The 12,114-nt window shown below is 36.1% G+C and overlaps 1 protein-coding gene and 1 long non-coding RNA gene across 2 annotated transcripts in view; one reads left to right on the top strand and one right to left on the bottom strand.

The window, feature by feature from the left end:
• Positions 1-12,114, top strand: part of LOC138403567 (uncharacterized) — a 161,167-nt gene that overhangs the window by 98,685 nt on the left and 50,368 nt on the right. The window lies entirely within an intron of this gene.
• alph (protein phosphatase alphabet) overlaps positions 25-12,114 on the bottom strand; it is a 30,418-nt gene continuing 18,328 nt past the window's right edge. Inside the window, exon 4 of the mRNA XM_034977971.2 lies at positions 25-10,944. Coding sequence (XP_034833862.1) covers positions 10,845-10,944 — 100 coding nt within the window. The 3' untranslated portion in view covers positions 25-10,844. The remainder of the gene's footprint in view (positions 10,945-12,114) is intronic.

Raw genomic sequence — 12,114 nt, 5'->3', positions numbered from 1 at the left:
TTTTGAGAAAATAATAAAAAATAATGAAGGTACGTACAGGTATTTATTTATTTATTGTTTAAGCGTCTACTAGATATAATTAGACACACTTGTCGACTTTCGTATGAAAGCGAAATCAAAAAATAATAAAATAAAAACAACCAGACGACAAAGTACTACTATTCGCCTCGGATGGACATAAAATTATTTCAATTCAAAACCCACTTCCAGAATATATTTGGTCTAATTCACAAAATAGAAGGAAAACATTATCTAAATTATTACAACTATTTAAAAAAAATTTGGCGCCGAACGCAGACAGAAATGTTAGGGTGTCTGACCACTAAAGCGAAGCGGAAGTGTGTAGCCAGATTATTGATAAATGACGATAAAATCTTATCCATATCATTTTACTGATCTACTGAACATGTATCCGCTTTAGGGGGCAGGGTCTTTTAAATACGATTCTTTACTATGACATTCATATGACACATTTGTGAGTTGTGACGTCAAAGTCGTTAAAAAATGTCAAAATGTCATAGAGAATCGGGGCTTGGGGGGCTAGCACGAAAGTTGTATTACTATCGAGATTAGGTATATTAATATGTAATTACTTGGGTGAATTTGTGGGCTTCTAACAACAATTATTAACATTAGCTTAAAGCACTTTAACCAATAATCTCTATGTATCAACTACGAACTAGATAGGTAACGTTCCAACCAAGATTTTTTAATGTGAGTTGATGAATCACTTATTAGTTGATGGTTGAGTTTATAAGTTGATGTTAAATCTATGACAAACAATGGACGACGTGTCTAACTCTAGGTTGATAGCTTGTGAGTTATGGGACACGATTTTTGTTCGGAATATCCAATCCATTTATATTAAACGATTTTAGTCAATAGTGAATGTCAGCCAATTAGAAGCTAGGTTAGCCTAGCATCAAGCTTTGGCAGTAATCAATGCGACAGTCCTTAATGCCTGTGATTGTTAAATCACACTAAGGCTGAGATCATTATATAGAGCGTACTATTTTGACTTTGCTCAGACTTAAAATGAGACATTTATATATCTACATAAATATGTCTCGTTTTAATTCTGTCTCAAGTCTGAGCAAAGTCAAAGTACGCTGTCGATCTCAGCCTAAGATTAAAATGTAGTTGAAAGGTATCATAAATTCAGCCCAAAAAACAATTACGATTATATCAAACACAAGTTTCGTGCCAGGCTAGCAGCAGTCTTATGCTTCTTGTTTATGGCGCCATAAACACAGATAATATACCATAACTCGTCAAAGAAAACATTAATTCATTATTATTATTATGAATAAAAATGAGTCGATAAAGGAATTTCATGGAAGCAAATATAAATATAAACGACCAAAATAATGTGACTAATTCTGATATAGGTACTACACAATATTTAAACTGAACTCAATTGACAGGTCTAAATCTAGTGCTATCCTTTTCCGCACGTAGCGTTATGAATGGGATAGCAGTACATTTAGACCTTTTATTTTAGTTTGTCTCAAAGATTGTCTAGAAAAGAATTGGCCAGTTAGCCACACTAAAACGCTTTTTAATATTTGTGCGTACATAAAAATATACAAAATGCCAATCAAACGTCAAATATTCATAGTACGCTCAAATTTAAGAAGCGTTAGTTTTCGGCGGCAAATGAATTAAATATAACACTTCGCTAATAAATAAACAAAATTAGGAAGCCATGTTTTAAACACGCTAAAATTATTCTCGCTACAAGCAAATGTGTCGAAATTTTGTTTTCCTTAGTAACCGTTAACTATATCTAACGATTAAATTGATTTTAGTTTGAGATCATACATTGATTACGTCACGTTTCATGTATGTTTGGGTTTCCATCTAATTATAAGGCTTAGATCTATAGAGCGAAGTCTGACTTTGCTCAGACCTAAGACACTGTTAAAAGCGCTCCGTGAAGTTTTGCATCGACAAACTGGTCAAACTACCCAATGAACGGCCGCTTTGAACATTTCTTTTGATGTCATATAATAACTAATTAGTGGAGAATATAGTATGACATAGTCAACGTATGGTCACCTTGTGAGAAGATTAAAATTAGCATGTTACAATACAAAATAGATATTTCCTCTAATTCCACATTTTATAGTGACCCTAATGATCCGGTCGAACAGGTACAAAAGTATTTCTTTATATACAAGAGAACAAATCGAGATGGTGAATACAACTCTAAATCAAATACAACAAAAATAGAATTGCTACTAATAGTTTAAGACGTGTTTTAGTTAAGACTAGCTATCCACCCTAAGTTCTCTCATAATTAATTTCAGAAAATCCTTAGGCTCGGTATTAACATGTTTGTGCAGAGATGGGCTTAGCAATACCAATCGGCAATCAGATTACAGACGACGTGATATTTTTTTCAAATCATCTATCAATCTAAATGGTCTCCTGAACAGATCTCCGCTCCGCTCCGCTTAAGTGGACATAGGTCCTTATTGTGGGTCTACGAAGAAAACAAAGCGTCAAGTTTCTAGAGTCTAGACCCAGCTGATTGAGCGGTACGTCGATATATCAGTCAGTCAGTCAGTTTCTCCTTTTATGTATGTGTGTAAAATCGGCACAAATGACAGGTTAAGTTGATAGGACAACCTGAAATTATATACCTAGTGTAAACGTCACTCAGAAAAGAAGGTACAGTACGCGACAGACAATAATGTATATCCTTTAGGAGATAGCGGTTTTGTAGAGCATTGTCTCTGTCGTTGAAACCGACAAAACGTCATATAGGTATGAGTGACAAAGCCGAAATGACATGCTAAAGGCCGATGCAAATTATTTTCTGCCGCCTACTGTATTATTGAAATACTTTCAACGAAATAATTGAGATGTCTTCTCAAATTCAACTTGCACGGGGACACAGGTCACAACGCGTAGAGGCTTATTTTTCGAAAATCCGATTTTGATTTCGAGTTGCATTCCCATGGCAGACATCCGTCCGAATTTAGTTAACAATTCATATAAAGAAAACGCAGTTTTGAAAATTGCTGAGGATTTAGGTTGCTACTTAAAAAAGATTGTATGAAGTAATTAGGAATCCAGAAAGAATTGAGTTTTTAAGTACAAAGCAATTTTGGAAGCAAACTTAGGGTGAGATCTATAGAGCGCACTTTAACTTTGCTCAGACTTAGATTGAGTTAAAACGAGACAGATTTATGCGAGAGATATAGCTCTGTCTCGTTTTAACTCTGTCTTTAGTCTAAGCTAACTCAGAGTGCACTCTATAGATCTCACTCTGAGTCCTATTAAGGGTTCATTCAGTAAACGAGTTGCGTTGATAACCACCATACTACTATAGAACTACCCTAAAGTAAGGACGTATTTATTTTTTTCGCGTTCCACCAAAAAAGTTTCATATAGTTTTTTTTTTTAATTTATTGACTAGCGCTTGGCTGCAATCAGACCTGGTGGGAAGTGATGATGCAGCCTAAGATCGAGCGCGCTTGCCTAGAAGATGCCTATTCACTCTCGACTTGAAGGTACCCATATTATAATTGGAGGGGAAAACTGATGCTGGAAGGGTGTTCCAAAACTAAGCGGTTCGAATTAGAAATGAGCAGGCAAACCGCTTCGTACGTATCCGTGGAGTTTCGACTACGTACGGGTGCAGACCTTGGCGATGCCTTGCGGTACGATAGTAGAAAGGAGAAGGAGGAACCAGATCTAAAAGTTCTTCGGCACACTCTCCGAAACATATCCTGTAAAATACCGATAATGATTTTTCGGAGGTTAGATGTAGAAACTTGGAAGAATATTAACGCCACTCGTTTGACAATTTGAACACATCTTTTTCAAAATAGGACAAATGACTTTTATCAATGATACGCCTAACTAATAAAAGCGAACATAAGTTGTGAATTCAAATGACGTTAATACTCCCCTTTATTTACTAAAAATATTAGTAGTTAACAAAACTCGTTCACTTGACTATACGTTTACAGCATATGTAAGTCCAACGGGATCTTATCTGTTTGACCCGGCTGAGTTTGTTGTGGGCTCTGCTCTGACCTGGGTGCGTTTGGAACCCTCGTAGCTTTAGTTTTTAAGTTCGCGTAAAAATTATCACCACAATATCATCTTACAAATGCAACAACTGACTTTCAAATAGCAATTTTGAATAAACCATTTGATTTGATTTTGATTTGACCTCTAGGTCAAGTTTGATTTAAGAGAGGTCTTAAAAACAAAGCATAAGGTTAATGAGGTCTATTAGATGGGGCTACACAGTAGGGGCTAGAAACGCAGACATACTATGTACAAACAACTATGCGCACAGATTTTATCTATGGTCAACATTGATACAAAAAACCAAAGATACACAATTCCTTAGAACTGTCAACACAATATCTCTTTCACATAACCAAAGTAATCTTAGGCTGAGATCCATAGATCAATTTGACTTTGCACTCGTGTACAACTTCAATCCCATTTCGCCTTAAGTCATTTTTGCCTATAATATAAAGGCATCTACGGACGCTTCGCTAACACTTGCGAAATCTAAATATTTAAAAGGAAAAGGTGAATGACTGACTGATCTATCAACGCACAGCTCAAGCAACTGGACGGATCGGGCTGAAGTATGGCATCCAGAAAGCTATTATGACGTAGGCATCCGCTAAGAAAGGATTTTTGAAAATTCAGGCCCTAAGGGGGTGAAATAGCGGTTTGAAATTTGTGTAGTCCACGCGGACGAAGTCGCGAGCATAAGCTAGTACCTACGTCATAAATTTTCTAAGCGTAAAGTTTGTTTTAGAAAAGGGTACGGGTACGGTAGCGTACTAGACGACTCGTAGCTTTAAGTTCACGTATTAATAATTAACACCATTACATCATTATCTTACAAATCTAACAAGTGACAATTAAAAAGTGTACAATGTTACCTATTTTGAACAAATGATTTGACTTTGACTTTAGCCCAAATAATGAGTTTTAAACATACACCCGGCCTTCTCCATAAACGTGACACTGGCGAAACAATCTGCGCCCAGTTAGCACACCTAAAAGCCAATAATTGGGAATTGAATTGAATTAAGCCTACATCATTTGTATTTATGTCCCTCCAACCGTTGAGATGAAGGGCTTGTTTTTGAATTGTTTCTGTCAGTGACTATACAAGTAGGTATCTTTAATTTTTTTATATCAATGTCGACTTGTTGTGAGGTGGCCCGTGATTTAAATAATTCAACTGGCAACACTGACGATTCAACATTTAATTTTTTCTCCATCAATAATTACTTATTCTTACAATTATTTATTATTTTATTTATTATTTAATTTAACGAGTTCAGGGAGTGGTGTGTTAAGGGCCCTTATACTTTACAGAAGGCACAGCTCGCGTCATGAAAGTTGAAACTATACTCTATCCACTGAGAGCAGTTAGTATAGGGCTCTCTTTGTTACATAATCCCATACAAATGACAAAGACAAAACACTCAGCGGGCGTTAACTATTTTGAGTCACCAACCAATTCGAATTGAACTTCGATGTTTTTTGATAAAGAGTTCTCTAATAGAGTAGTACGGAAAATATAGGTTCGTATGTGATTGATTGGTCACTCAAAATGGTTAATGCCCACTGAGTTTTTTGTCTTTGTCATTTGTATGCGATTACGTAATAGAGAGAGTCCTATACCTACCTAATAACTTCTATGGATATATTCAGTGGATAGATTCTAGATGGTAAAGCTTAAAAATCCAGAAGTTTTATATACTTTAGGCCTAGCACTCTCGACTTGAGGCCATCTTACTCAAATGGAACTTTTTCTCGTCAGTATCCAACCCACGGTTTTTATTAAAACAACCTACCCAGATTTTCTCGTCAGTTAAATTTTTCAATACTATTCAAAAAATTGTACGTAAATATACTTACCTATAATTGTAGGTAAGTACACGTTCAAAGAATAAAAAATTTAAGGGTCTCTGTCAACTGTCACTTAAAAATCCTACTTTTTTTACGTTTTTTTCTACATTATTAAGTCTTAGTAGGTATCTACTACAAAATCTACTGAAAATTTATTGAATCAAATTATATTTCCAGCCAAGACATCACAATATGGCGGAAAGTCATTCCTATTCTTAGTTTGAACCCATTACGTTTTGGGTTTTTTTAGCAAAATTATCGATTTTGTACTCTGAGTAATATCTCTTTCGCCATACAAATTAATTATTTCTAGCTTTTTTTACGTTGCACTGTACCTCGATATTGCATAAGGGCCCTTAATGAAATAGAAAGAAAAGTTACAACTAATAAAAATTTATTCAAACACTAAAGAACGACTGGCCTAACTGAGATAGCCTAGGGTTGTCTGCAGACTGACGCATAACAAAACTGCGTTTTTAGACTTTTTGATGCGTTAGATCATTTACCGTGCATTTACATATACGCCATCTCATTCGGCTCGCCATTCGTAGTCAATTATATCGACTCACAGCGCTAGTCATGTAGTGATGAACGTTTATGAACCGTTCAACTACACAGACTGAAAAGACAGTTCTCAAACGTAAATCGGACTTTGGTCTATTTGTTCGGTACGGTCCACGAAGCAATCAACAAAAATCTTGACGACCTCTGTGCTCTGCATGATATATTTTTTTAAAGAATATTAGCCGTTATAATCATGACTAACATTCCCCTTTTCCCCTCCAACTAAGCGTAAAGCTTGTGCTAGGAGTAGGTATCGACAATAGGGCAACGAGTGGGGTTTGAACCGTCGACCTTTCGGATTTCAGTCCGCTCCTATAACCGTTGAGCTATTGAGGCTTACATGCAATGCGTGAACGAGAGAGAGAAACAGAGGACATCAGCCAATTCTACTAGTTTCGCTTTTAAACTATTGTGAGTGATTTCCATTATCAATATAGGATGGGTTCGAAACTAGTCGGGCTTATGTCAACTAACCACGTTAAGTACGGCCGGAATTAGCTATATTTATGTACTAGTTAGTGATTTCAGTACAGTAATACGATTTCAAATGCAAAGATCTGAAGAACCGAATAGCACTAATAGTACGGTTAGAATAAACTAGTACACGGCTTGAATTGTACTAATACGGAACGATCTTTTATATGATAGAGCAGGCACACGACTAAACAGCTCGTCACTATAATATACCACTGCGCGAGTGCGAAAGAGACTAGAGACGAATGTGTGAGCATGTGTTATCGTACCGTCTCGCCTTTCGTGCGAATGTGTAAATGCACCGTTTAATGTTTAAATTAAATTACAATTATTAAAAGTCAAGTTTCTTACAAACAGGTTTAAAATAACATTTCATCGTTATAAAAGCTTTCGGTTGTACTTTTAAAAAATCGCGTATGTAGTATGAAACATATAGGAGGGGACTACAAAAATTAGCCTCACATATTTCGTTTTTGCGAAAATCTACAGACACAGTAAAACATCGACAACACAAAACAAAGAGTTTCGGAAATAAGTTTTCTAAACATTTTTTAAATTCATTATTAATATTATATTTAACTCGAATCTCTATATTACACATCTAATATCCTGACATGTATGAACAAGTCCAGAACAAACAGAAAAAGGGGAGGGGAGCTAACCTAAAATGTAAATGTACTGTGAAACTAAATAAACCCTTTGCTTTGCTATACAATATTATTATTATAGGCCGGGAGACAGTGGGAATTATTGGTGAGATGCTTGACAAAAGCAGAGTTTCTAGAGTACCCGAGGACGAAAGATATGACGGTTTTGTAGAGCGTGGTCTCTACCGTTGAGACCGACGAAACGTCACATAGGTATGAGTGACACAGACGACGCTCTACGAAGCAGAAATCTCTTTCTAAAGTTCGATGTGCAATATTTACTGCCGGTACTTGTTTATAGTTTGTATATATAGTTACTTATCGTAAGAAGAAACCACCTTATTCATGTTTAGTTTCCATTCAGCTAAACTACAATATTTTGAAGTCGATAAAGCTGACTTATCTAAAACGCCGCTTCGACTACACTCCGCAAGTATGACTCAAGTATTTATGCATTGAATCTGCTGGTTGGTTCATACTGAATTCATTGTTACACAATTTTAAAAATGTATTTTGAATGAGTCTGTAAAAAACTGACACTTATAACATGAGTTATTGAAAGTTACATGAAAAAGTTCATATTTCATAGCACCATAGCATGGTTTTGTTATAATATAACAATAATTAGCGAATAAATCATTTTGCTTTATTTACCAGATTCTACTCAGTAGAAATCTTGACATAACAAAATAGGTAACCATGTAAGTTGACCTGTATCACATTAAAAAATTGATTTATAAATTGTGAATTCAACCCAGAGTTTAGGATTCCATACTCATAACTCAACATAACGTGAAATAAACATACTACGCAATTTCAGCCTTTCTAAAGCACCTCTTCAAAATTCACCGCTGTCTCTTCAGCTATTGTTTAAAAACTATCAAATTTTTCTAGGTACATATTTCGGGAAAGAACAGAAATTTGTGCCATAAAGTGACGTAAATATAATCCAATGTAGAATCTTTAGTTTTACATAAAACCGCTGTGGACATTGTAAGAAACAAGGACACATGACCTTAGCATAAAAGGGAAGAAAAAAAACAATTTTTGTCTATGACTCGCTCCACAGCAGAGGCTAGAGTATTAAACATTAAATTTCTTAAATTTCTGCCTTAGTGATACCCTCGCCTATGTTTTCACCTTATTAGGGCGCTGTCCACTAAAGCAGAGTGGAGCGATGTTTTCAATAGACCAATTACATTATTAAAAGATTCCAAAATATATTTAACGTACAGAAATTGTCCAGTTACAGTTTTATTATAAGTATAGATGACGTAATAAAATGATCACGCGATCTATCAGTTATCTGATTGGTCCGCTCAGTAAGTCTCCGCTCCGCCACGCTTCAGTGGACAGGCGCTCTTAAGGTGATCGCACATAGCCGCAAGACTCGCAGGAAGCTCAAGAACTGCAAAAGGCGTAGTTTTAAGAGTAGAATCTGGTGGTAATGTCAACGCACACTTTACTATTAGCACAAGTATTGACAAGGACAGCGCTATGCAGCGGGACAAGGACGCTTGCTATTGGTTACAGTATAATAGCAAAAAATGAAGGTATTTTTTGTGATTTCTCGTGTAAGCGTACCATTACAAGTCCTGCGGTATGCGATCACCATTAACCTACCATAAACTTATCTGTCTACAGACAAGCATTTCTGGTGATATAAGCATGTTTTTTACAAAGCGATTAAAATCTATTGCTCAAACATAGACGGGAAAATCACGCAGTGTAAAGGTGTATTCGCACTACCCGCATTTCGAGACGCGTTTATTTTATGTACAAAAACAAGTTGTCAAATAATCTGGAGCAGTGCGAATGCACCTTTACGTAACAACTTTACTAACCAAAATGTTTACTGCATCGCCATACGTATTGGGTATTTGACTCCAATTCTTTTATTACTTTATTATAAACTAGGATAAAAATAATGACGTAAACTGAAAAAAATAATTAAATCGATCAAATAACAAAAAAGTTATAAGTATTTAAACACCTATTTCTGATTAGACAGAGATAGCCGATACAGCATTTTGACGTCACACCTTACTAATGCCATAGTAGCTTCGTGCGGTTTCATACCAATTTTCGTTTTGCGAGAAAGGGATAGAAGACCCTCAAACTCCATAATTAAAATGCCTGTAACTTTGTAAATCTTTATTTTATTTTAATATTTTTTTCAGCGTACCTACGTCATTATTTTTATCATAGTTTATAATAAAGTAATAATATTTATCAAATTAAAAAAGTAGGAAAATACCCAATTTGCACCTTATTCTTTTAGTGATGCAATCCATTTTCGCTCGAGTACATATCGGTTAGTGGTTTAAACTCAACCTTGCTTACGATGTTGAGGCTTAAAACTTTTATTACTGCTAAAATCTTCAACATGACGATTGATAATTCATTTATATAGTAAAAAACCGACCAAGTGCGAGTCAGACTCGAGCACTGAGGGTTCCGTACTGCAGTCGTATTTTTTCGACTTTTTGCACGATAAATCAAAAACTATTATGCATAAAAATAAATAAAAATCTTTTTTTAGAATTCACAGGTGCAGACCTTTCATATGATACCCCACTCGATATAGTTATCTTACTTCGAAAGTTGAAAATAGCAATATTTGTTCATGACCACAATTTTTTTTTGTGTGATGTAACCACAAATTCACTAAACTAATAGTTAGTATTTTCAATTTTCGAAGTAAGATAACTATATCAAGTGGGGTATCATATGAAAGGTCTTCACCTGTACATTCTGAAACAGATTTTTATTTATTTTTATGCATCATAGTTTTTGAATTATCGTGCAAAGTGTCGTAAAAAACGACTGTAGTACGGAACCCTCGTTGCGCGAGCCTGACTCGCACTTGGCCGCTTTTTTGTGTGGAAACTTCCTTATTGCAATAGTGTAAGTAACAGTGTTCATGTTCAAGTCTTCATGTTCTCAAAGGTGTGTGAAGTCTACCAATCCGCACATGGCCAGCGTGGTAGACTATGGCCAAAACACTTCTCACTCTGAGAGGAGACCCGTGTTTTGTAGTGAGCCGGTGATGGGTTGATCATGATGATGATGATGATGCTGATGATGATGATGATGATGATGATGATGATGATGATGATGATGATGATGATGATGATGATGATGATGATGATGATGATGATGATGATGATGATGATGATGATGATGATGATGAAGTAACAGTGTATGGGGCATGGGCTCGTTTTAAGCGTCAACTCGCAAGCGCGGCGCGGATGTAGGTACTTAGTTGTTGACTTCGGCGATGTCGCTGCAGTCGAACTGCTCCGAGCTGTCCACGTGGTCCGGGTAGAACTCCCGGTAGATCTTGTCCAAAAGGGCTTGTCTGGAAACAAACAAAATAGTCACATACGGCTTTCCACGCATTTCAACCGAGAAATCCACCGCCATTACGTAGCTCTGATAGATCCTGTACTACTATACGTGTATAGAGGCGGCGATCTTCCCAGTTGCTTTTTTTTTTTTAAGAATATTAGCCATGTTAAATGACTAATATTCCATTTCCTCTCCAACTAAGCGTCAGGCTTGTGCTAGGAGTAGGTACGACAATAGTGTAACGGGCGGGGTTTGAACCGTCGAACAATCGGTTTTCAGTCCACTCCTGTACCGGTTGAGCTATTGAGGCTCTAAATTGCATGGAATTACAATAAAATTAATCTAAAAAAACAACTGTCTGACCTAAAAACCCGAATGCGTGTCTGTGGCGCAAAACTGACCCAAAAATTTTTTACAAAAAAAATAAAAACTAAATTATTTTTCAATTTTTAGTGTTTGTGTATCGAAGTCGGTTTTTATTTTTTTTGTAATTTTTTTTTAGTTCACAATTTTTAGTGGTCCCATGGAATTATGCTATGACTGGTTAAAAATCTACTGTTTACTGAGCTATTACGCTGATCGCGAGCAATTTACTCTTATCCGTTGAGGAGTTCCAGTATCTATCTTCGAAGATGTTCATCAGATCTTCACCAAATTTAAATGGGACCAACTTTGAAGTATACCCTTTCAAACAAAAAAAGAATTTTCAAAATCGGTCCAGGCATCTTCGAGTAATCGGGGAACATACATTAAAAAAAATGAAAAAAATGAAAAAAAAAAAGATTCCGACGAATTGAGAACCTCTTCCTTTTTTTGAAGTCGGTTAAAAAGGGAATTGCCTCAGCGTAATGCTGTAGTGGTGTATGTGGGTACAATAGTTCAGGCAACCCCTGAAAAAATCCGCTCGACGACGTCCCGGACCAGTCAGACTCGCGACATGGTTGCGAAACGTCACATGTAACAACGGCTAGAGAGAGACAGCAATAAGAAGAAGAAGACAGTCAGCAAATGAACTGTCGCATTGCCGTCGCTACTGCAACGTTTTACGTGATCACCCCGGTTTCATAATTGATCTGTGCGATTGACCTCTCGACGTAAAGTTGATATACTAATATAATAACAATGTAAAGTATTATTTGAATAACAAGAAAGCTTTTTTTTTAAAGAATATTAGCCATGT

The sequence above is a fragment of the Maniola hyperantus genome, chromosome 18, assembly GCF_902806685.2.
Source record: "Maniola hyperantus chromosome 18, iAphHyp1.2, whole genome shotgun sequence".
Taxonomy (NCBI): Eukaryota; Metazoa; Arthropoda; class Insecta; order Lepidoptera; family Nymphalidae; genus Maniola; species Maniola hyperantus.
Note: the sequence above shows the minus strand (reverse complement) of the source record. Positions and strands in the feature narration are given on the sequence as shown.